This window comes from Rhinoraja longicauda, chromosome 16 (genome assembly GCF_053455715.1).
Source record: "Rhinoraja longicauda isolate Sanriku21f chromosome 16, sRhiLon1.1, whole genome shotgun sequence".
Classification (NCBI taxonomy): Eukaryota; Metazoa; Chordata; class Chondrichthyes; order Rajiformes; family Arhynchobatidae; genus Rhinoraja; species Rhinoraja longicauda.
Window position 1 is genome coordinate 8,501,985 of NC_135968.1, and position 25,987 is coordinate 8,527,971.

General features: G+C 49.5%; 1 protein-coding gene across 5 annotated transcripts in view; it reads right to left on the reverse strand.

Annotated features, from left to right (window-relative positions):
* The window catches only part of a1cf (apobec1 complementation factor), a 47,509-nt gene extending 22,251 nt beyond the window's left edge, over positions 1-25,258 (reverse strand). For 3 of the 5 annotated variants that reach the window (XM_078413185.1, XM_078413184.1, XM_078413181.1), the window contains exons 1-3: positions 25,158-25,258; positions 11,795-11,940; positions 2,896-3,030 (exon numbers count right to left, since the gene is read on the reverse strand). In XM_078413185.1, coding sequence (XP_078269311.1) covers positions 2,896-3,030; positions 11,795-11,893 — 234 coding nt within the window. In that variant the 5' untranslated portion in view covers positions 11,894-11,940; positions 25,158-25,258. Of the gene's footprint in view, positions 1-2,895; positions 3,031-11,794; positions 11,941-13,999; positions 14,088-18,982; positions 19,095-25,157 lie in introns of those variants that run through there. The other 2 variants (XM_078413183.1, XM_078413182.1) reach the window with 2 other exon arrangements.
* Between the last annotated feature and the right edge of the window lie 729 nt (positions 25,259-25,987).

The following is a 25,987-nucleotide window of genomic DNA, read 5'->3' on the forward strand; positions in this document are numbered from 1 at the left end:
AGCAGGTCAGGCAGCATCTTGGGAGAGAAGGAATGGGTGACGTTTCGGGTCGAGACCCTTCTTCAGTATATATACGTGTGTGCGTGTGTGTATATATATATAAATATATATATATGTGTGTATGTGTGTGTGTGTACATATGTATATATATATAAATATGATATTTACAGAGTGTGTGTGTGTATGTGTGTGTGTATGTGTGTGTGTATGTGTGTGTGTGTATGTGTGTGTGTGTATGTGTGTGTGTATGTGTGTGTGTGTGTGTGTATGTGTGTGTATATGTGTGTGTGTATGTGTGTGTGTACATATGTATATATATATATAAATATGATGTTTACAGAGTACACACACACATACATATGTGTGTGTGTTTGTGTGTGTGTGTGTGTGTGTGTGTGTGTGTGTGTGTGTGTGTGTGTGTGTGTGTGTGTGTGTGTGTGTGTATGTGTGTGTGTACATATATCAAACAAACAATAATAGTGCAAAAAGACAAAACCAAGAGGGGTCTCGACCCGAAACGTCACCCATTCCTTCTCTCCTGAGATGCTGCCTGACCCGCTGAGTTACTCCAGCATTTTGTGTCTACCTTCGATTTGAACCAGCATCTGCAGTTATTTTCCCACACCATAACCCTGTGACAATATTCCTCTGTTCAAGTCGGCTGTTGGTTTAAGTTCGACGTAAAGGTTTGATGTGTAAATTTAGTTTAGTCCAACACTGCAGCTCCGCCTTTGTTAAAATCATCACATGAGGTTCACTGTTATGAACTTGAGGTCACAGGCAGTCAAGAATTAGTGCGTGCCCAGGTTAGCAGAGGCCAATTGTCATGGGTGTTGTTCAGTGAGGAGAGGCACTGGATGTGGCTTCCCACATGTTCCCACTGGGATTTGTCCATTCATCCATTAGAGCCTTGTATATTATCCATTGGGACCCATTTCTGAGGAGGGATGTGCTGGCGTTGGAGAGGGTCCAGGGGAGGTTGACAAGAAAGATCCTGGGGATGATTGGGGTGTAATACATGGGGAGCGTTTGATGGCTCTGGGTCTGTACCACGCTGGGGTTTAGAAGGATGAGGGGAGGACCTCAATGAAACTTACTGTATAATGAAAGGCCTGGATAGATTGGGTGCAGAGAGGATGTTTCCACTAGTGGGAGAGGTTAGAACCAAAGGGCACAGCCTCAGAATAAAAGGACGCACCTTTAGAAAGGAGGTGAAGAGGTATTTCTTCAGTCCGAGGGTGGTGAATCTGTGGAATTCATTGCCGCAGATGGCTGTGGAGGCCAAGTCAATGGATATTTGTAAAGCAGAGATAGATAGATTCTTGATTAGTGCGGGCGTCAGGGGTTATGGGGAGAAGGCAGGAGAATGGGATTGAGAAGGAAAGATGGATCAGCCATGATTGAATGGAGGAGTGGACTCAATGGGCCGAATGGCCTAATTCGGCTCCTGCGACTTATTTAGCAATTTTAGAGTTGCATCCAGGCCTCGACCACATGGAGAGCAACAAAGGATTCTGGGAGGATTCCACCTCTGGGCACATCAAAGGCAAATAAGATAAGAACATTATTGCATAATAGTGTGTACTGGGAGTGTAAATAGAGAACGTGTGCGCAGAGATTTATTTGAGTAGTCACTCAGAGTGGACAAACAATGAAGGGCAGCGAATGAGCAAAGTTCTTAATTACAAAGTTAACTGAGATTTACAAAGCACAGGCTGTAAATTGATGGCTGGATGTTGGAAGCATCTGGTTTTCTGTTCGTTTTGGGAAGGAACTGCTGGTTTACATCAAAGACAGACTCAAAATGCTGGAGCAACTCAGCGGGACAGGCAGCATCTCTGTAGAAAAGCAATAGGTGACGTTTGGGGTTGAGATCAGCACCAGCGACCTGGGTTCGATCCCGACAACAGGCGCTGTTTGTAATTGATTAATTATTAAAATAAAACTAAAGTAAGTTCCTCAAGTTTTATTTTGGGGGTTACTTGTTTAGATTAGAGATACAGCGCGGGAACAGGCCCTTCGGCCCATCGAGTCCACGCCGACCAGCGATTCCCGCACACTAACACTATCGGACAATTTATACATTTTACACCACGCCAATCTTACGCCACGCAGATCTTATCGAAACGTATAAGATTATTAAGGGGTTGGACACGTTAGAGGCAGGAAACATGTTCCCAATCACTGCCTTCAACCACTGAAGGTCACCTCACCTTCTGTCTCCTTTCTCTGTTCGTTTACTTATTTATCTATTTATTCACTTCTCTATGTTCTAGAAATCCCTGTAAAGCGTCTTTGAGTGTTTTGAAAAGCGCTATATAAATGTAATGCATTATTATTATTATTATTATTATTAATGTTGGGGGAGTCCAGAACAAGGGGCCACAGTTTAAGAATAAGGGATAGGCCATTTAGAACTGAGATGAGGAAAAACTTTTTCAGTCAGAGAGTTGTGAATCTGTGGAATTCAGAATCTGTCAGAAGGCAGTGGAGGCCAATTCTCTGAATGCATTCAAGAGAGAGCTAGATAGAGCTCTTAAGGATAGCGGAGTCAGGGGAGAAGGCAGGAACGGGGTACTGATTGAGAATGATCAGCCATGATCACATTGAATGGCGGTGCTGGCTCGAAGGGCCGAATGGCCTCCTCCTGCACTTATTGTCTGTTGTCTATTGTCTAATTAACCTACAAACCTGCACGTCTTTGGAGCGTGGGAGGAAACCGAAGATCTCGGAGAAAACCCACGCAGGTCACGGGGAGAACGTACAAACTCCGTACAGACAAGCTACCCGCAGTCAGGGTCGAAGTTGGGCCTCTGGCGCTGTGGGGCAGCAACTCTATCGCTGCGCCCCAACTTGTATTTACTTCTCGAAGGGAAAACAGGTAGAAATCATTACTTTTTCCAAAACCGGTACAAGTTCATCTTCGTAAAGATCTCGTGGTAATTTTCCGATGAAGATCTCGCAGCCCCTCTCGGGCGTTGGACCTTCCCAGTCAGGAGGGGGCCCGCCGTACTTCCTTTGCCCATTTTCCTACAATGAAGGAAAGACAGGGTAGACGAGGGGCACGTAAAAACCGAGAAAATGAAACCTTTTTAATAAACATTAAGACGAACCTGACTGCAAATAAAATAGACCGATGAGCAACTTCAGTCATAAGGCGAAATAAAACATCGAGCAACATGGTTCGTAAGTGATAGGTGTTGTGATATTGCTGGGACTACTTTGTGTATCCAAGGACTACTTTGTATGCCTGTGTATATAAGTGATTGGTGTGATTAGGCGGTCACTCTGGATCCAGGCGGCCTTGGAATAAACAGCCTGGAGTTAAGCTCCACCATGATAACATCTTAAACATGTGTACTCGTGGTCCTTCCAGAGTCACAACAAAGGTACAACAGGTACCGGACCACGAAGTACAACAATAGGAGCAGAATTAATCCATTCGGTCCATCGAGTCTACTCTGCCATTCAATCATGGCTGATCTCTCTCTCCCTCCTTAACCCCATTCTCCTGCCTTCTCCCCACAACCCCTGACACCCGTGCTAATCAAGAATCTATCTCTGTCTTAAAAATATCCACTGACTGGGCCTATTTAGCCCTCTGTGGCAAAGAGTTCCACAGATTAACAGTTCCACAGACTGAAGAAGTTCCTCCTCACCTCCTTTCTAAAAGAGCGCCCTTTAATTCTGAGGCTGTGACCTCTGGTCCTAGACTCTCCCACCAGTGGAAACATCTCCACATCCACTCTATCCAAGCCTTTCACTATTCTGTATGTTTCAATGACGTCCCCCGTTATTCTTCTAAACTCCAGCGAATGCAGGCCCAATGCCGACATCTGCTCATCATAGGTTAACCTACTCATTATGATCACTCCCCCTCCACTAAAACTGTCCTACCCACACTAGGAAAAAGTTACAATTTTACCAAAGGCAATTAATCCACCCACCTGTTTGTCTTTGGAGTGTGGGAGGAAACCAGGGCTCCCGTGGAAAACCCACACGGTCACGGGGAGAAGGTACAGACTCTGGACAGACAATAGACAATAAACAATAGGTGCAGGAGGAGGCCATTCGGCCCTTCGAGCCAGCACCGCCATTCAATGTGATCATGGCTGATCATTCTCAATCAGTACCCCGTTCCTGCCTTCTCCCCATACCCCCTGACTCCGCTATCCTTAAGAGCTCTATCTAGCTCTCTCTTGAATGCATTCAGAGAATTGGCCTCCACTGCCTTCTGAGGCAGAGAATTCCACAGATTCACAACTCTGACTGAAAAGGTTTTTCCTCATCTCCGTTCTAAATAGCCTACCCCTTATTCTTAAACTGTGGCCTCGTAGTCAGTACCCGTAGTCAGGATCAAACCCGGGTCTCTGGCGCTGTAAGGCAGCAGCTCTATTGATACGCCACTGCAAGGCTTCAATATCACAACTAGATGTTAAAACATAGAATCATAGAAAATAGGTGCAGGAGGAGGAGGCCTTTTGGCCCTTCGAGCCAGCACCGCCATTCATTGTGATCATGGCTGATCATCCACAATCAGTAACCCGTGCCTGTCTTCTCCCCATATCCCTTGATTCCACTAGCCCCTATCTAACTCTCTTTTAAATTCATCCAGTGAATTGGCCTCCACTGCCTTCTGTGGCAGAGAATTAATTGCACAAATTCACAACTCTCTGGGTGAAAAAGTTCTTTCTCATCTCAGTTTTAAATGGCCTCCCCTTTATTCTTAGACTGTGGCCTCTGGTTCTGGACCCCCCCCAACATTGGAAACATTTTTCCTGCATCTAGCTTGTCCAGTCCTTTCATAATTTTATATACGTCTCCATAAGATCCCCTCTCATCCTTCTAAACTCCAGTGAATACAAGCCCAGTCTTTCCAATCCTGTCTCATACGACAGTCCCTCCATCCCGGGAATTAACCTCGTGAACCTACGCTGCGCTGCCTCAAGAGCAGGGATGTTGGGCAACCCAGCCAGCCAGGACCATCTGGGTTTAGCTTCAACCGTCCACTTGTTCCCATCCCATCTTTGCCTTGGTCTGTCCCTGAGCTGCTGGTACGAGAGCCGATGGTGAAGGCTGCCCCCTCATGGGGAAACGAGGCGGTGCAGCGTACCCACTCTGCCAGTTACTGCTAACGTGCACTGGCTTTGTATCCACACAGCAATCACGCTTACTGGGGCAGTGTGACTCCCCTCCATGTGACTCCATGTCGCACATTTGCGTAAAGAAGGTCTCGCACAGTGGTGCGAAAGGGTGGCACAGTGGCACAGATGGTAGGTCTGCTGCCTCTCAGCTCCTCACATGCTGACTGTGCGGAGTGTGCAGGTTCCTGCGACCACTTTGGTTTACTCCGCTTTCCACTTTTTTCTTTTTTCCCTTTTTTTTCTCTCTCCACCCCTCCCCCCTCTCCCCCCTCTCCCTCTCTCCCTCCCTCCCTCCCTCCCTCCCTCCCTCCCTCCCTCCCTCCCTCCCTCCCTCCCTCCCTCCCTCCCTCCCTCCCACTCTCCCTCTACTCCCTCGCATTTGAGGCCCTCTGAGGGGGCGCTGTGAAAGGTTTATGTATGTGCTGTTATGTTTGTGTGCCATTGTATGTTCGTTCTTTGTACCTGAGCTGATGTTCAGCACTTTGGTCAACGTGGGTTGTTTTTAAATGTGCTATACAAATAATAGTGACTTGACTCGACTTGACTCCCTCCCTCCCTCTCTCCCCTTCTCTCCATCCCCCTCCCTCCATTTCCCTCCCTCCCTCCCTCCCTCCCTCCCTCCCTCCCCATCTCCCTCTCTCCCTCCCTCTCCTTCCCTCCCTCCCCATCTCCCTCCCTCCCTCCCTCTCCCCCTCCCTCTCCTTCCCTCCCTCTCTCCCTCCCTCCCTCCCTCCCCCTCTCTCCTCTCCCCCTCCCTCCCTCCCTCCCTCCCTCTCCTTCCCCACTCTCACACTCCATCCCTCTCCATCCCTCTCTCCGTCCCTCCATCTCCCTCCTTCTCCCCCTCCCTCCATCTGCCTCCCTTCCCCCTCCCTCCCTCTCCCCTTCCTTCTCCTTCCCTCCCTCCCTCCCTCCCCCTCTCTCCTCTCCCCCTCTCTCCACCTCCCTCCCTTTCCCCCTCCCTCCCTCTCTCCTTCCCTCTCCTCTCCCTCTCCCTCTCTCTCCCTCTCTCCCCCCTCCCCCCTCCCCCCCTCCCTCCCTCTCTCACCCCCTCTCACTGTATTAGTGTATTGCAAATTGAGAGCTGTTGCAAATTCACCTCCAAGAATCCCTCACACAACAATTGATCAGCGGGTCAGGCAGCATCTTGGAGAGAAGGAATGGGTGACGATTCTGGTCGAGACCCTTCTTCACCCATTCCTTCCCTCCTGAGATGCTGCCTGGCTCGCTGAGTTACTCCAGCATTTTGTGACACCTTCGCCTTGTACCAGCATCTGCAGTTATTTTCCTGCACAACAATTGATGGTGAGTGCGATTGCACTTGAGTTCCGACGCACAGCACCAACCTACAACACAGAGCAGTACAGCACGCGAACAGGCCCTTCGGCCCACAATGTCTGTGCCGGACATGATGTCAAGTTAAACCAATCTCATCTGCCTTCGGCAATTTGGCACCTGGGTATGTCACTTGCAAAAGAAATGTATGTTTGCACATGGAATAATGTTTGGAACAAGATTGAAGACCATGATGCTCATTGAATTTAAAAAGATGAGAGGGGATCTTATCGAAACGTATAAAATTATTAAGGGGTTGGACACGTTAGAGGCAGGAAACATGTTCCCAATGTTGGGGGAGTCCAGAACCAGGGGCCACAGTTTAAGAATAAGGGGTAGGCCATTTAGAACGGAGATGATATGATATGATATGATATGATATGATATGATGAGGAAAATCTTTTTCAGTCAGAGAGTTGTGAATCTGTGGAATTCTCTGCCTCGGAAGGCAGTGGAGGCCAATTCTCTGAATGCATTCAAGAGAGAGCTAGATAGAGCTCTTAAGGATAGCGGAGTCAGGGGGTATGGGGAGAAGGCAGGAACGGGGTACTGATTGAGAATGATCAGCCATGCTGACTTGGACCAATCCTTTTACTGCTATCCAAATGCACCGTTATTACCTCTTTAATAATTGACTCCAGCATCTTCCCCACCACCGATGTCAGGCTAACTGGTCTATAATTCACCGTTTTCTCTCTCGTTCCTTTCTTGAAAAGTGGGATAACATTAGCTGATCACATTGAATGGCGGTGCTGGCTCGAAGGGCCGTATGGCCTCCTCCTGCACCTATTGTCTATTGTCTATTGTCTATCTTCAGATTCCCAACCTGTAACATTGCCGATCCTTGTCCTCCAGGGATGCTGCTTGATCCATTGATTTAATGCAGAACACCAGGTGGCGCAGCGGTGGCGCAGCGGTAGAGTAGCTGCCTTACAGCGCCAGAGAGGCCGGTTCGATCCCGACTACGGGTGCTGTCTGTTCGGAGTTTGTACATTCTCCCCGTGACCATGAAGATTTTCTCCGGGTGCTATGTTTTCCTCCCACACTCCATAGAGGTGCAGGTTTAATTGGCTTTTGTAAAATTGTAAACAGTCCCTAGTGTTCCTTCTCCCCGTAACCCCTGACACTCTTACTAATCAAGAATCTGTCAATACCCAATACCTTCAAAAAAAAACAATGACTTGGCCTCCATAGTTGTCGGTGGCAATGAATTCCACAGATTCACCACACCCTTGACTAAAGAAATTCCTCCTTGTCTCCTGTCTAAAGGTACGGCCTTTGTCTCACGTTCTAAAAAAAATTAATTTTTAATTGGACTTTGGTCTTGATCTATTAGTTTAGTTTAGTTTAGAGATACAGCGTGGAAACAGGCCCTTCAGCCCACCGGGTCCGCACCGACTAGCGACCCCTGCATATTAACACTATCCTACACACGCTCGGGACAATTTTTACATTTACCAAACCAATTAGCCTACAAACCTGTACGTCTTTGGAGTGTGGGAGGAAACCGAAGATCTCAGAGAAAACCCACGCAGTCACGGGGAGAACGTACAAACTCTGTACAGATAGAAACATAGAAAATAGGTGCAGGAGTAGGCCATTCGGCCCTTCGAGCCTGCACCGCCATTCAATATGATCATGGCTGATCATCCAACTCAGTATCCCGTACCTGCCTTCTCTCTAAACCCCCTGATCCCTTTAGCCACAAGGGCCACATCTAACTCCCTCTTACATATAGCCAATGAACTGGCCTCAACTACCTTCTGTGGCAGAGAATTCCACAGATTCACCACTCTCTGTGTGAAAAAAAGCTTTCTCATCTCGGTCCTAAAAGACTTCCCCCTTATCCTTAAACTGTGACCCCTTGTTCTGGACTTCCCCAACATTGGGAACAATCTTCCTGCATCTGGCCAGTCCAACCCCTTAAGAATTTTGTAAGTTTTTGAAAGATAGCACCCGTAGTCGGGATCGAACCCGGGTCTCCGGCGCTGCAAGCGCTGTAAGGCAGCAACTCTACCGCTGTGCCACCGCGCTGTCCTTTACCCGATCTCTACCCGGTGTAACAAAGATCTCCCAGTTTTATCTTGCAGCCGGGAGATACAGATCTCTGACCAAAAGCCATCTAATGTAAGGGACAACCTTTCATCTTGTAGGTGTTTCTCATTCATTGATGCTGTTTATACATTAGTATATACACCGATCAGCCAAAACATTATGACCCGATGAGCCAAGACATTATGACCACCTGCCTAATATGCTGTTGGTCCTCCGTGTGCAGCCCCATACGCAGCAGGGTGCGATGCACTGTGTATTGTGACACATTCCTCCCGTGACCACCATTAAAACATTCTGTGACTTGTGCCACAGTGGACCTTCTTTTGGTTCGGACCAGACGGGAGAGCCTTCGTTGCCCTCGCGCATCGATGAGCCTTGGGCGCCCAACACCCTGCCTGTCGCCGGTTTGTGGTTTGTCCCTCCTCGGACCACTGTCGGTAGGTACTCACCACTGCTGACCGGGAGCACCCCACAAGCCTTGCCGTTTCAGAGATGCTCTGACCCAGTCGTCTGGCCATAACAACTTGGCCCTTGTCAAAGTCGCTCAGGTCTTTACTCCTGCCCATTTCTCCTGCATCCAACACATCAACTTCAAGAACTGACTGTTCACTTGCTGCCTAATACATCCCACCCCTTGACAGGTGCCATTGTAACAATATAATCAATGTTATTCACTTCGCCTGTCAGTGGTCATAATGTTTCGGCTGATCGGTGTGTTTTTTAGCAGCTACATTCGAAGAACATTGTGATTTTTTTTGCTGAATCTTCAGTTTGGTCTAAACAAGAAAATGACATCAACAGCTGTAAATATATTGTAAAGATACTTACGGAGAGATTTATAAATATAAATATTTTAGGTAGACACATCATTTAGGTAGGGACATAATACCCAACATCAGCATAGCCACACAAGCTAAAAGGACACGAAGTGCTGGAGTAACTCGGCAGGTCAGGCAGCATCTCTGGGGAACATGGATAGGCGACGTTTCAGATCGAGCCGGCTGTACTTTTCGAGAAGGCTCCGCTCCTTCAGCGTCTGCAGTGAGATGCTGTGGATGTTCTACCAATCGGTGGTGGCCAGTGCCATCTTCTTCTCTGCCGCGCGCTGGGGCAGCGGGGCGAAGGCCGCGGATGCCAACGGGATCAACAAACTCATCAGGAAGGTTGGCTCTGTCCTGGGGGGCGGAGTTGGAATCATGGGAGGTGGGGAGGGTGCTCGTCAAACTGTGGAGCATCTTGGACAATACAGCCCACCCCCCTCCATGACATACCAGTCAACCTGAGGAGCACCTTCAGCAACAGATTGGTTCCACTAAGATGCAGCACAGAACGCCACAGGAGATCATTCTTCCCTGAGCCTGTCAAACTGTACAACTCTTCCCCCTTCTGTCATAAACAATAGACAATAGACAATAGGTGCAGGAGGAGGCCATTCGGCTCTTCGAGCCAGCACCGCCATTCAATCTGATCATTCTCGATCATTCTCAATCACTACCCCGTTCCTGCCTTCTCCCCATACCCCCTGACTCCGCTATCCTTAAGAGCTCTATCTAGCTCTCTCTTGAATGCATTCAGAGAATTGGCCTCCACTGCCTTCTGAGGCAGAGAATTCCACAGATTCACAACTCTCTGACTGAAAAGGTTTTTCCTCATCTCAGTTCTAAATGGCCTACCCCTTATTCTTAAACTGTGGCCCCTTGTTCTGGACTCCCCCAGCATGGGGTAGACTGACTCCCCACCCCCCCTCCCCCCAATCTTTGCACATCCCCCAATCCTTTCCACTCGACACTTTAATTTCACGTTTCATGTATCTTGTGTTTTTATGACCGTTGGCAGACCAATTTCCCTCCTGGGATAAACAAAGTTCTATCATATCGTATCTTATATCGTATCGAGACAACTTCTTCTCCAGAGATGCTGCCTGACCTGCTGAGTTACTCCAGCACTTTGTGTCTTTTTGTGTATTAAAGGGAACTGCGAGTTCTTTGTTTCCACAGTCAAAAGAACGAATGCATGAAGGAAAGAAATATTGTCAAACATTTAACTGTGAAAATATGCACCGGTTTTTGATCATTTGCATTAGTTGTAATTCATTTAGCGTTTTGACACCCACCACTGTCAGGAAATGACCCGTGATAATTGAAACAGTTAACCATTATCACAGTCAATGATAAACAAAGATTATTCACAAAATGCTGGAGGAACTCAGCAAGTCAGGCAGCATCTCCGGAGAGAAGGAATGGGTGACGTTTCGGGTCGAGACCCTTCTTCAGACTAATGTCAGGGGGGCGGGACAAAGGAAGGATATAGGTGGAGACAGGAAGACAGTGGGAGATCTGGGAAGGGGGAGGGGAAGAGAGGGACAGAGGAACTATCTAAAGTTGGAGAAGTCGATGTTCATACCGTTGGGCTGCAAGCTGCCCAGGCGAAATATGAGGTGCTGTTCCTCCAATTTCCGGTGGGCCTCATTATGGCGCTGGAGGAGGCCCATGACAGAAAGGTCAGACTGGGAGTGGGAGGGGGAGTTGATGTGCTCAGCCACCGGGAGATCAGGTTGGTTAAGGCGGACTGAGCGAAGGTGTTGAGCGAAGCGATCGCCGAGCCTGCGTTTGGTTTCGCCGATGTAAAGACGTTGACATCTAGAGCTGCGGATGCAATAGATGAGGTTGGAGGAGGTGCAGGTGAACCTCTGTCTCACCTGGAAAGACTGTTTGGGTCCTTGGGTCCCCCTTCCCAGATCTCCGCCATAGTGAGGCCCACCGGGAATTGGAGGAACAGCACCTCATATTTCGCCTGGGCAGCTTGCAGCCCAGCGGTATGAACATCGACTTCTCCAACTTTAGATAGTTCCTCTGTTCCTCTCTTCCCCTCCTCCTTCCAGATCTCCCACTGTCTTCCTGTCTCCACCTATATCCTTCCTTTGTCCCGCCCCCCTGACATCAGTCTGAAGAAGGGTCTCGACCCGAAACGTCACCCATTCCTTCTCTCCGGAGATGCTGCCTGACCTGCTGAGTTACTCCAGCATTTTGTGAATAAATACCTTCGATTTGTACCAGCATCTGCAGTTATTTTCTTACATAAACAAAGCTTAAATCATAATTTTCAAACTATTGTACTTTCATAAAGTTGCATGGCAGCAAATAATTCCCATAAATCAAAATACCAGGCAAGAATAGATATGATTTCCTATATTTCCGTCTGATTTAGTGAAAGTTAAAATCAAAGTAAGTGGTTTTTATCTTGTGTCAATGAATTCTCACCTGGACCAAGCTATATCCTGTTTGCTGAATCAAAGTTCGTAAACTTGCTTCTTTTAAAGTTCCGGTTAATCCGTCCCCGTTTTTTTGATTTGATTCCATTTTGTGTGATTATCAGCAAAATAAATCAGGATAATTAGAGGTGCTCACTGAAATCAAATCCAAATTTAACATGTATTTAATTAAAATTACACATAAATGTTTCGGCGCGTAAAAGTTCTGCGAAATTTCTGCAATGGCTGTTATTAAACTGCAATGGTACCCGTAAGTAACAGGCTAACAGCTAAACCATGGAGTTGTATCAAGCAGCTTAGAACGCACGACACAGAAACAGTCAGTTAACCAATTCACGGACACAAAAGTGCCTCGTTGTCACCTTCCCCTCCGCCAACAATGAACCATTCTACATTCGTCGTCTTTTCTTAGATACCTTCTTCTGAAGATAGACGCAAAAGTCTGGAGTAACTCAGCGGGTCGGGCAGCACCTCTGGAGAAAAGGGATAGTTGATGTTTCGTGTGGAGATCCTCCTTCAACGTCACCTATTCCTTTCCTCCAGAGATGCTGCCTGGCCCGCTGTTACTCCAGTTTTAAGTGTCCACCTTCGGTTTAAAGCAGCATCTGCTGTTCCTTCCTTCACACAGTGACCCAGCCAGACCAGTTTAGTTTCGTTTATTCTCCTGTGTGCTGAGGTGCAGTGAAAAGCTTTTTGTTGCGTGCTGACCAGCCAGCGGGAAGACTATAGACGGTGACAATCGAGCCATGCACGGTAAAACAGATACATGATAAAGGGAATAACGTTTAGTGCAAGATGAAGTCCAGTACAGTCTGATTGAAGATAGACCGAGGATCTCCAGTGAGGTAGATAGTAGCTCAGGGTCGCTCTCCAGTTGTTGATAGGATGGTTCAGTTGCCTGATAACAGCTGGGAAGAAACGTGTCCCTGAATTTGATGATGGTGACAAAGGACCCAAATTGTCGAATAGTGAAAGGCCTGGATAAAGTGGACGTGGAGAGGATGTTTCCACCAGTGGGAGAGTCCAGGACCAGACCCCATAGCCTCAGAATAAAAGGGACGTACCTTTAGAAAGGAGATAAGGAGGAATTTCTTGAATCAGAGGGGGGTGAATCTGTGGAATTCATTGCCACAGACGGCTGTGGAGGCCAAGTCAATGGGAATTTTTATGGTGAAGATTGCCAGATTCTTGATTAGTACGGGAGTCAGGGGTTATGGGAAGAAGGCAGGATAGAGCTCTTAAGGATAGCGGAGTGAGGGGGTATGGGGAGAAGGCAGGAAGGGGGTTCTGATTGAGAGTGATCAGCCATGATCGCATTGAATGGCGGTGCTGGCTCGAAGGGCTGAATGGCCTACTCCTGCATCTATTGTCTATTGTCTATAAGGCAGGAGAATGGTGTTGAGAGGGAAAGATTGGTCAGCTATGATTGAATGGCAGAGTAGACTTGATGGTCTCCTTTACGTTGACAGAAGGAATTGCAGATGCTGATTTTACACTTTAGAGATACATCACGGGAACAGGCCCTTCAGCCCACCCTGATGCTAGCATTATCCTACACACGAGGGACAATTTCCAATTATATCAAAGCCAATTAACCTACAAACCTGTAAATATTTGGAGAGTGGGACGCTGGTGAGGCCGCATTTAGAGTATTGTGTTCAGTTCGGTGTTATAGGAAAGTTGTCAAGCTGGAAGGGTTCAGAGAAGATTTACGAAGATGTTGCCAGGACTCAAGGGCCTGAGGTTGAGCAGGCTGGGACTTTATTCCTTGGGGCATAAGAGGATGAGGGGGTGATCTTTTCAAGGCGTATAAAATCGTGAGAAGAACAGATCGAGTAGACGCACAGAGTCTCTTGCCAGCAGAGTAGGGGAATAGAGGACCAGGGGACATAAGTTTAAGGTGAGGGGGTGAAAGATTTAAGGGGAACCCGAGGGGTAGCTTTTTCACATAAATGGTGGTGGATGTATGAACGAGCTGCTGGAGGGAGGTAGACGAGGAAGGTGCGATCGTGAGGATTAAGAACCATGGATGAGGACCGGTTTAGAGGGATATGGGCCAAAGGCAGGCAGGTGGGATTAGTGTAGATGGGACATGTTGGTCGGTGTGGGCAAGTTGGGCCGAAGGGCCTGTTCCACGCTGTATCACTCTGTGACGCTCGGACTAGTTTGAGCAGTCCCTTTGACTGGTGCTCACCTCTCCTGTTGTGGGCCTCAGTGTAAAGTGTCCAACAAATCAACACCAACCATTCACGCCACCCAGACCGAAATCTTCAGGCATATGTTCGTCACAGGGCGGCACGGTGGCGCAGCGGTAGAGTTGCTGCCTTACAGTGCAGAGTCCCAGGGGTTCGATCCTGACTATGGATGCTGTCTGTACGGAGTTTGTACGTTCACCCGTGGCCTGCGTAGGTTTTCTCCGGGTGCTCTGGTTCCTTCCACACTCCAAGGGCGTGCTAATTGGCTTTGCTAAAGATTGTAAATTGTCCCTAGTGGGTAGGATAGCGCTAGTGTTGCGGGGATCGCTGGTCGGCGCGGTCTCGGTGGGCCGAAGGACCCGTTTCCATGCTGTATCTCTAAACTAAACTAATGATAGATTGCGTCCCCGTGTTTATTTTCAGGCGGGCTGCCCATGTTAGGGCCCCCAGTAAGTATGATTATTATCTGAATGGTGTCAAGTTAGGAGGAGGGGGTGTTCAACGAGATCTGGGTGTCCTAGTGCATCAGTCAATGAAAGGAAGCATGCAGGTACAGCAGGCATGAAGAAAGCCAATGGAATGTTGGCCTTCGTAACAAGAGGAGTTGAGTATAGGAGCAAATAAGTCCTTCTACAGTTGTACCGGGCCCTGGTGAGACCGCACCTGGAGTACTGTGTGCAGTTTTGGTCTCCAAATTTGAGGAAGGATATTCTTGCTATTGAGGGCGTGCAGCGTAGGTTCACTAGTTAATTCCCGGAATGGCGGGATTGTCGTATGTTGAAAGGCTGGAGCGATTGGGCTTGTATACACTGGAATTTAGAAGGATGAGGGGGGATCTTATTGAAACATATGAGACAATTAGGGGATTGGACACATTAGAGGCAGGAAACATGTTCCCAATGTTGGGGGAGTCCAGAACAAGGGGCCACAGTTTAAGAATAAGGGGTAGGCCATTTAGAACTGAGATGAGGAAGAACTTTTCAGTCAGAGAGTGGTGAAGGTGTGGAATTCTCTGCTCAGAGGCAGTGGAGGCCAGTTCGTTGGATGCTTTCAAGAGAGAGCTGGATAGAGCTCTTAAGGATAGCGGAGTGAGGGGGTATGGGGAGAAGGCAGGAACGGGGTACTGATTGAGAGTGATCAGCCATGATCGCATTGAATGGCGGTGCTGGCTCGAAGGGCTGAATGGCCTCCTCCTGCACCTATTGTCTATTGTCTATTGTCTATTGTATGAGCTCACCAGCGTAAGAAGGTCAGTGTGGAAGGCAGCATTTTTATTCCTACAGCCGAATGTGGGGAGGAGAATTCAGTGGAGAATGTCATGTCACAAACCAGCATAAATATCCCAAATATTCTATGGGAAATGTAACCAGTTATAACTTTGTGGGCCGGAACTGCAGGTGCTGCTTTACACTGAAGATAGAATGCTGGAGTAACACGGCGGGCCAGGCTGCATCACTGAGAGAACATGATGGATCTTATTGAAACATATAAAATTCTTAAGGGTTGGAGAGGCTAGATGCGGGAAGATTGTTCCCGATGTTGGGGAGTCCAGAACCAGGGTCACAGCTTAAGGATAAGTGGGAAGTCTTTTAGGACCGAGATGAGAAAACATTTCTTCACACAGAGAGTGGTGAGTCTGTGGAATTCCCTGCCACAGAGGTAGTTGAGGCCAGTTCATTGGCTATATTTAAGAGGGAGTTAGATGTGGCCCTTATGGCTAAAGTGATCAGGGGGTATGGAGAGAAGGCAGGTACAGATTACTGAGCTGGATGATCAGCCATGATCATATTGAATGGCGGTGCAGGCTCGATAGGGCCGAATGGCCTACGCCTGCACCTATTTTCTATGTTTCTATGTTTCTATGGGTAGGTGACGTTTCAGGGCGAGACCTTTCTTCAGACTGAGAGTCAGGGGAAAGGGAAACGAGAGACGGTGGAAGGTAAGTAGAGCAAATGACTGAAAGACGTGCAAAAAAGCAATGACGATCAAGGAAAGGTGGAGCCCACAATGGTCCATTGTTGGCCGTGAGTGTAGGTGACAACGAGTTATACAGACGGAGGAACACAACACTACGACAGTGAAACTAGTACGACGACTAGTGTGGGGGAGGGACGGAGGGAGAGAGAGAGGGGGTGCAAGGGTTACTTGAAGTTAGAGAAATCAAGGTTCATACCGCCTGGTTGTAAGCTGCCCTAGCGAAATATGAGGTGGTGTTCCTCCAATTTGTGCTGGGCCTCACTCTGACAATGGAGGAGGCCCCAGGACAGAGAGGTCAGTGTGGGGGATGGGAGGGGGAGTTAATGGGTATTTGACAACCGGGAGATCACGTGCGCCAAGGCGGACTGAGCAAAGGTGTTCAGCGAAACGATCGCCCAGACTAGCCAACATAACTGTTCCAGCTTAAAGGACACAAAAGATCTCCTTCCACACTGCGGAGTTCTAAGCTTATCAACATTTAGCTAAAATTAGAGTTGCTTATCAATGATAAGAGTCTAATCGTGATTCTATTAAGTAACAGTCATTTGATAGATTTATAAAAGAGTGGGTAAGTCCCCAGGACCTGATGATTCCTATCCCAGGTTATTGAGAGAGGCAAGAGAGGGGTTTGCAGGGGCTTTGATGTAGACCTTTTGGATCCACTGAAGAGGTCCCGGAGGTCGTTGATTCATAGAGTCTTACAGCGTGGAAACAGGCCCTTCGACCCAACTTGCCCCACACCGGCCAATATGTCCCAACTCCACTTGACCCACCTGCCTGTTTTTGGCCCATATCCCTCCAAACCTGTCCTATCCATGTACCTGTCCAAATGTTTCTCAAATGTTGCGATAGTCCCTGCCTCAACTACTCCCCTGGTAGCTCGTTCCCTACACCCAACACCCTTTGTGAGAAAAAGTTAACCCTCAGGTTCCTATTAAATCTTCCTCCCCCCCCCCCCCCCTCATCTAAAACCAACGTCCTCCGGTTCTCGATTCCCCTACTCTGGTGAAGAGACTCTGTGCGTCTACCCGTTTTTTTTCCTCTCGTGATTTGATACACAGAAGGCGTATAAAGGTCTGGAGAGTAGCCAATGTTAATCCTTTCTTTAAGAAGGAAAATAAACATGATTCAGGAAACTATAGGCCAGCGCGCCTCGTGTCAGTGGTCGTGAAGGTACAGGAGAAAGTTGATAGGGATGCGATTAATTCACATTTGGAGGAGATTGAACGAGTTAGAAACAGACTTTGCCCAGGGCAAGTCACATCCGACAAGCTGGTTTGAGTTTTTTGAGGAGATGACCAAGGTGATTGATGAAGGTCAGGTGGTGGATGTTGTCCATGTGGACTTTAGTAAGGCATTGGACAATGTCCCTCATGGCAGATGATCAAGATTCAGGCGCTTGGGAACCACGGTGATTCCATAGTTTGGATTCGGAGCTGGCTTATGCATGGAGTACAGAGGGCAGTGGGGGAAGGTTGTCATTCTGGTTGGGGGTCTGACAGTTGTGGTGCTTGGTTTAGTTAAGGGTAGAGATACAGGCCCACCGAGTCCACATCAAAGAGGATCTGACATGGACAACGCACATTGCCGCACTGGTGGGTAAGGCAAGGCAGCGCCTTTGCCACCTCAGACAGCTGAGGAAATTCAGAGTTTCTCTGAGGATCCTTCAATGCTTCTACTGTGGGGCTGTAGAGAGCATCCTGTCCGGCAACATCACAGTCTGGTTTGGGAACAGCTCTGCCCAGGACAGGAAGGGCCTGCAGAGAGTAGTGCGTTCGGCAGCGGCAGCGTCTTCGCCCGCCGCGAATCGCGGAGCTTGGGTCGGCCCGCCGCAGACCTTTCACCGTCCGGCGCGGCCTGAAATAGGCCGCGGGATTTTCTCCGCCCGGCGGGGGCTTCAATGTCGGGAGCCCCGACCGCCCCGACGTGGCAACTTCAACAGCCTGACCACGGGAGAAGACGGCAGAGAAGAGAAAAGACATTCTGGCCTTCCATCACAGTGAGGAGGTGACTGGAGGAGACTCACTGTGATGGATGTTTCTTTTTGTTTGGTGTTGGTTTATGATTGTGTGTGTTATTGCTTATTTTTATTGCTTATTTTTATTGGTCTTATTGTTGGACTGTGGGTAATTTTTCATTTCACTGCACATTTATGTGTATGTGACAAATAAATTGACTATTGACTATTGACCATGGGAACTACACTCACCCCCCTGCAGGACCTATACATCAGGAGGTGCAGATCCAGAGCAAGCAAGATTATGAGGGACCCCTACCACCCCAGCAACGGACTGTTCCAGCTGCTACGGTCAGGCAAACGCCTCCACTGTCACGCTGTGAAAACGGAGAGGATGAGACGGAGTTTCTTCCCACAGGCCATCAGGACTGTTAACTATTATAACTCCAGGGACTAAATTTTATTTTCTGTATTAATTTAAATTTATATGCTGTAATTGTAACTTTTTTTGTTGCACAATCCGCAGGCGTTGCCCCTTTCATTTCTCTGCACATCGTGTATGTGTACGTGACAAATAAACGTGACTTGACTTGACCAGCGATGCCCGTACACTAGTTTTATCCGACGCAATTGGGGCAATTTTACAGAAGACAATTAACCTAGGAACCGGCATGGCCTTCGAACGTGGGAGGAAACCGGAGCACCCGGAGGAAACCCACGTGGTCACTGGGAGAGCTCATGTGTTGACACAAGATTAGTTGGACTTGGCATCATGCTCGGCACGGGCATTGTGGGCTGAGGGTCATGTCCCTCTGCTGTAGTGCGACGGCATTGAACTATGAACAGTTCAGGTTTTTCCATGCAGAGCGTGCCTGGAACATACGGCCAGGAATGCTGATGGAGGCTGTTCAGTTTAGAGATACAGCGCGGAACCAGGCCATTTCGGCCCACCGGGTCCGCGCCGACCAGCGATCCCCGCGCATTAACACCATCCTATACCCACTAGAGCCAATTCTTTTACATTTACCAAGCCAATTAACCCACAAACCTGTGCGCCTTTGGAGTGTGGGAGGAAACCGAAGACCTCGGAGAAAACCCACGCAGGTCACGGGGAGAACGTACAAACTCCGTACAGACAAGCACCCGTAGTCGGAATCGAACCCGGGTCTCCGGCGCTGCATTCGCTGTAAGGCGGCAACTCTACCGCTGCGCCACCGTAAGAGGCTTTCAAAACAGACGGAGAGGGGGAGGGGGGAGGGAGGAAGGGCAGGGGTAAGGAAGTGGTGTTGGTGGGAAGGGGAGGAGGGGAGGGGTGGAGGCTGGGAGTGAGGGATGGGAGGGAAGGAGGGAGTGGGGGAAGGAGGGAGGGAGAGAAGTAGGAAGAGAAGGAAGGAGGGAGGGAGGGAAGGAGGGAGTGAAGGAGGTAGGGAGAGAGGGAGGTGGGAGGGAGAGAGTGAGGAAAAGGTGGGAGGGAAAGGAGGGGGTGAGGCAAAGGGAGATGTGGGGGGAGGGGAGAGAAGAGCGGGTGGAAAGGGAAGGAAATGGAGGGGTGTGAACCACATGCAGGCAGAAGGGATGCATGAGTGTATAATATCATGAGAGGAATAAATCGGGTAGATGCACAGAGTCTCTTGCCCAGAATAGGGGAATCGAGGACCAGAGGACATAGGTTCGAAGTAAAGGGGAAAAGATTCAATAGGAATCCGAGGGGTAACTTATTCACACAAAGGGTGGTGGGTGTATGGAACAAGCTGCCAGAGAAGGTAGTTGAGGCTGGGAATATCCCATCGTTTAAGAAGGGGTATGACAGGTACATGGACAGGACAGGTTTGGAGGGATATGGACCAAGCGCAGGCAAGTGAGACTAGTGTAGCTGGGACATTGTTGGCCGAAGGGCCTGTTTCCATACTGTATCACTCTATGACCTCTATGTGGGAAGCCAGAGGATTGGGACTCTTTTAAAGAGCAACAGAAGATAACTAAAAAGGCAATACGGGGAGAAAAGATGAGGTACGAAGGTAAGCTGGCCAATAATATAAAGTAGGATAGTAAAAGCTTCTTTAGGTATGTGAAGAGATAAAAATTAGTTAAGGCAAATGTGGGTCCCTTGAAGACAGAAGCAGGGGAATTTAGTATGGGGATCAAGGAAATGGCAGACAAGTTGAACTGGTACTTTGGATCTGTCTTCACTAAGGAAGATACAAACAATCTCCCAGATGTTCTAGTGGCCAGAGATCCTAGGGTGACGGAGGAACTGAAGGAAATTCACATTAGGCAGGAAATGGTGTTGGGTAGACTGATGGGACTGAAGGCTGTTAAATCCCCAGGGCCTGATGGTCTGCATCCCAGGGTACTTAAGGAGGTGGCTCTAGAAATCATGGACGTGTTGATGATCATTTTCCAATGTTCTATAGATTCAGGATCATTTCCTGTGGATTGGAGGGTAGCTAATGTTATCCCACTTTTTAAGAAAGGAGGGAGAGAGAAAACAGGAAATTATAGACCAGTTAGTCTGACATCAGTGGTGGGGAAGATGCTGGAGTCAATTATAAAAGACAAAATTGCAGAGCATTTGGATAGCAGTAACAGGATCGTTCCGCGTCAGCACGAAGGGGAAATCATGCTTGACTAATCTTCTGGAATTTTTTGAGGATGTAACTAGGAAAATGGACAGGGGAGAGCCGGTGGATGTAGTGTACCTGGACTTTCTGAAAGCCTTCGACAAGGTTCCACATAGGAGATTGGTGGGCAAAATTAGAGCGCATGGTATTGTGGGTAGGGTACTGACATGGATAGAAAATTGGTTGGCAGACAGAAAGCAAAGAGTGGGGATAAATGGGTCCCTTTCAGAATGGCAGGCAGTAACTAGTGGGGTACCGCAAGGCTCGATGCTGGGACCGCAGCTATTTACAATATACATGAATGACTTGGATGAAGGGATTAAAAGTAACATTAGCAAATTTACAGATGACACTGTGAGGAAGATGCTATGAGGTTGCAGGGTGACTTGGACAGTCTGTGTGAGTGGGCGGATGCATGGCAGATGCAGTTTAATGTGGATAAGTGTAAGGTTATCCACTTTGGTGGTAAGAATAGGAAGGCAGATTATTATCTGAATGGTGTCAAGTTAGGAAAAGGGGACGTACAACGAGATCTGGGTGTCCTAGTGCATCAGTCACTGAAAGGAAGCATGCAGGTACAGCAGGCAGTGAAGAAAGCCAATGGAATGTTGGCCTTCATAACAAGAGGAGTTGAGTATAGGAGCAAAGAGGTTCTTCTGCAGTTGTACAGGGCCCTAGTGAGACTGCACCTGGAGTACTGTGTGCAGTTTTGGTCTCCAAATTTGAGGAAGGATATTCTTGCTATTGAGGGCGTGCAGCGTAGGTTTACTAGGTTAATTCCTGGAATGGCGGGACTGTCGTATGTTGAAAGACTGGAGCGACTAGGCTTGTACACACTGGAATTTAGAAGGATGAGAGGAAATCTTATCGAAAAGTATAAGATTATTAAGGGGTTGGACACGTTAGAGGCAGGAAACATGTTCCCAATGTTCCAGAACAAGAGGACACAATTTAAGAATAAGGGGTAGGCCATTTAGAACGGAGATGAGGAAAAACTTTTTCAGTCAGAGAGTTGTGAATCTGTGGAATTCTCTGCCTCAGAGGGCAGTGGAGGCTAATTCTCTGAATGCATTCAAGAGAGAGCTGGATAGAGCTCTTAAGGATAGCGGAGTCAGATGGTATGGGGAGAAGGCAGGAACGGGGTACTGATTGAGAATGATCAGCCATGATCACATTGAATGGTGGTGCTGGCTCGAAGGGCTGAATGGCCTCCTCCTGCACCTGTTGTCTATTGACCAAGTGCTGGAGCAGCTTGGCGGGTCAGGCAGCACTCATTTAGCTTGGCACCGCATTCGATACGGACTTTTGTGTGTTGGCTGAACTGTTGCTGTGTTTTATGTCTCCCTAGTACTAATAAAGAGCAGGTTAAAATCCAAGTTCAATCCCCTGACCGAGCAAGCCACTTTTGCTCCTGGACTCTTGTCGACGCCGGCAATTCCCTGCTGTTAGTGTGGGGCGGGAGGGATTTATGTGAAACCGGTCGCCGCTGTGAAAGGTCAGCACCCGTTAACGTGTCCCCACCCTCGCTAACCTCCCCACCAGCGATTGCCACCCCTGGACCTTGACCGAATGTACAGGGTACAGTCCTCCCCTCCCTCCCTCCACTCTCAGCAATGGCCCTGTTGTGCACATGATGGCAGGCGGTGGAGGTGGAGCTTGGGGGCCGTGGAGAGAGAGAGGGGAGAGAGAGAGGGAGAGAGAGAGGAGGGGGGGAGAGAGAGGAGGGGGTGGGGGAGAGAGGGGAAGGGAGAGAGGGGAAGGGAGAGAGGGGAAGTGAGAGGAGGGAGAGAGAGAGGAGGGGGTGAGGGGAGAGAGGGGGAGGGAGAGAGGAGGGGGAGAGAGAGAGGGGAAGGGAGAGGAGGGAGAGAGAGAGGAGGGGGTGAGGGGAGAGAGGGGGAGGGAGAGAGGAGGGGGAGAGAGGAGGGGGAGAGAGGAGGGGGAGGGAGAGAGGAGGGGGGGTTGGGGGGAGAAAGGGGGAGGGAGAGAGGGGAGGGAGAGGAAAGAGGGAGAGAGAGAGGGGAGAGAGGGGAGGGGAGAGAGGGGAGGGGAAGAGAGAGAGTGGGGGGCGGGGGGGAGAGAGTGGGGGGCGGGGGTGGAGAGGGTGGGGTGGGGGGGGAGAGGGGGAAGGAGGGGTAAGGAGAGAGGGAAGGTGAGGGAAAGGGGGTGAGGGGAGGGGAGGGAAGGGAGTGAGTACGGAAGGGGAGGGAGAAGATGGGGGAAAAAGGGAAAGAAGAGGGTGGAGAGGGAGAGGGTGGGAAGTGAGAGGAGGGAGAGAGAGAGGGAGAGAGGGGGAGGGAGAGAGAGAGAGGGGAGAGGAGAGGGATGGAAGGAGGGAGAGATGAGAGGGTGGGAAATGAGGAGGGAGAGAGGGAGAGAGAGAGAGAGAGAGAGAGAGAGAGAGAGAGAGAGAGAGAGGGGGAGTGGGGGGAGAGGGAGAGAGACGGGAGAGGAGAGGATGGAGGGAGGGAGAGAGGAGAGGGTGGGAAGTGAGAGGAGGGAGAGAAGGGGAGAGAAAGAGAGGGGGGAGGGAGAGGGAGAGAGGAGAGGGTAGGAAGTGAGAGGAGGGAGAGATGGAGAGAGGGGAGAGAGGAGAGGGTGGGAAGTGAGAGGAGGGAGGGAGAGAGAGAGGGGTGTAGGGAGAGAGAGGGGAGAGGAGAGGGATGGAGAGAGGGAGAGAGGAGAGGGAGGGAAGTGCGAGGAGGAGGAGAGAGAGAGAGGAGAGGAGAGGGAGGGATGGAGGGAGGGAGAGAGGAGAGGATAGGGAAAGGGAAAGGGAAAGCACGGAAGGGGAAGTTGGGGAGGGAGATGATGAGAGGGTGGGGAAGGGAGGGGTAGAATGTACGGAGTGTGGGGAGGGAGGGGGGGGAGAAGATGGGGAGAGAAGGGAAAAGGAGATGGTGGGGAGGGAAAGGGGAGGAATGGGAGGGTAGAGGAGAATGTGGCGAGTGAGAGAGGGGAGGATGGGGAGGGAGGGAGGGAAAGAGGGTGGCGAAGGGAAAGAAGTTGGAGAGGGGGTGGGAGGGAAGAAGGGGAGAAGGGGAGGGAAGAGGAGTGAGTAGGAGAGGACGGGGAGTGAGAGAGGGAGGGGGGAAAAGAAAAAGTAAAAGAAATGGAAGTACAGGTGTCAGATGATATGGGGAGAAGGCAGGAGATTGGGTTGATGAGGGAGAGATAGATCAGCCATGATTGGATGGCGGAGTAGACCTGATGGGCCGAATGGCCTAATTCTGCTCCCATTACCCATGACCATAGGGGGAGAGGGTGGGGGAGGAGGGAGGGGAGAGGGTGGGGGAGGAGGGAGGGGAGAGGGTGGGGGAGGAGGGAGGGGAGAGGGTGGGGGAGGAGGGAGGGAAGAGAGGGTGGGGGAGGAGGGAGGGAAGAGAGGGTGGGGGGGGGGAGAGAGGGTGGGGGGGGGAGAGAGAGTGGGGGGGGGGGGGGAGAGAGGGTGGGGGGGGGGGGAGAGAGGGTGGGGGGGGGGGAGAGGGTGGGGGTGGGGAGAGAGGGTGGGGGGGGGAGAGAGGGTGGGGGGGGGGGAGAGAGGGTGGGGGGGGGAGAGAGGGTGGGGGGGAAAGAGGGTGGGGAGTGAGAGAAGGGGGTAGTGGGAGAGAGGAAGGGAAGGAGGGAGAGAAGTAAGAGAGGGGGTGAGAGGGTGAGAGGGTGAGAGGGGGTGAGAGGGTGGGGGGGGGGGGGGAGAGAGAGAGAGAGAGAGAGAGTAGAGGGTGGGAGGGAAATGGAGGGAGAGGGGGGAAGGAAGGAGAGAGGGGTGGGAGTGAGGAGGAAGAGGGAGATTCACTGTCCTCCACCACCAACCATCCAGCCAGGTTCACTTGCAGGACCCCCCTAGTTCTCGTTACCTTTCTTTCTCTCTCTGAGACCCGTGAGGGAGAGCTCTCTCTCTCTCTCTCTCTCTGTGTCTCTCCCCCCTCTCTCTCTCCCTCCCTCTCTCTCTCTAGAGAAGCCTAACATTCACTGCCTGAACGCACAAGATATCCCTGATCTGCTCTGTTTGTCTTGTGCTGATGACTGGTGGCCGAGTTCAGGCGTATTGACTCTGGCTCGAGAAAACATATGGTGGACCATTGTGCAACATCGCTAAAGGAAGGTAGATTTCACAATCGCCCATACAATTGTGGATTTGAACAGCCGTGGGGAGAGAACAAAAAAAAAATTTGGATTCTAAGGCGTTGGTTCAAATATACATCCTTAGTAAATTGGGGAGTGTAATATCTCAACGGTACCCCAGATATTTAACTGGCTACATGTGATTTTTTTTTTCCCCCCCCTTCAAATAAATCAATTCTACTTGTGTTTCTGCTGGCTTGGAACCTCCAATTTTACTCGGTGTCCCAGTTAAATGTATTTACCTTCACCATCCCCATCTGCCCCTTAGTTTACCTGAGTTTAAGTCTCAGCTTAGGTGCAAAACTACACACACACACACACACACAGCCACAAATTACCTTCTTTACCTTTTTACATAAAACAAAACATGACACAGCAGCAAGCAACAAAAAAAAAAAAGTAAAAATCATCGATAAACAAATTCACCCACTGGGGAACGATTGCAAAGGAACAGGTGGCAATATTTTTTTTGTTTCTTACCTGAGCAATTTCAGAGATCAGTGCCTTGGGAAAAGTCCTCGTTGATTATGGTGAGTTTGTGACGTGTCTCCAAATGTTACTTTGTAATCACCATATCTCAAATCCAAAGGTCCGACTGGGCGACTGTTTAACAATCCAGTCGGGTTAAACTTTAACTCGCACTATCTCTCCACACGGCACTGCTAGGTTTGAGTGCAGGAAGGGGAACCGCAAACGCTGGTTTACACCGAAGGGCACTCATGCCCAAGTTGTTGCCAGAGTTGGGCTCAGAGGGAGACCGGCAGCCCCCCTTTCAAAAGTACACCCAGGGTTGCCTTAACCCTGATCCCCCTGGTTCCCTGTTCTACTTGGCACACAGCGAGTGTTTTCAGTGTTTCATTTTGTGGTAATCAACATCCTGAATTTCTTTCCAAGATGGTTTCAAAAGGCTGGGAGTAACTCAGCATCTCTGGAGAAAAGGAATAGGTGGTGTTTCTGGGTCTAGCTAGGTCCTTCGTCAGACCAGTAGTATAAGAAGATAACTGCAGATGCTGGTACAAATCGAAGGTATTTATTCACAAAATGCTGGAGTAACTCAGCAGATCAGGCAGCATAGAAACATAGAAAATAGGTGCAGGAGTAGGCCATTCGGCCCTTCGAGCCTGTACGCACCGCCATTCAATATGATCATGGCTGATCATCCAGCTCAGTAACCTGTACCTGCCTTCTCTCCATAACCCCTGATCCCTTTAGCCACAAGGGCCACATCTAACTCCCTCTTAAATATAGCCAATGAACTGGCCTCAACTACCTTCTGCGGCAGAGAATTCCACAGACTCGCCACTCTCTGT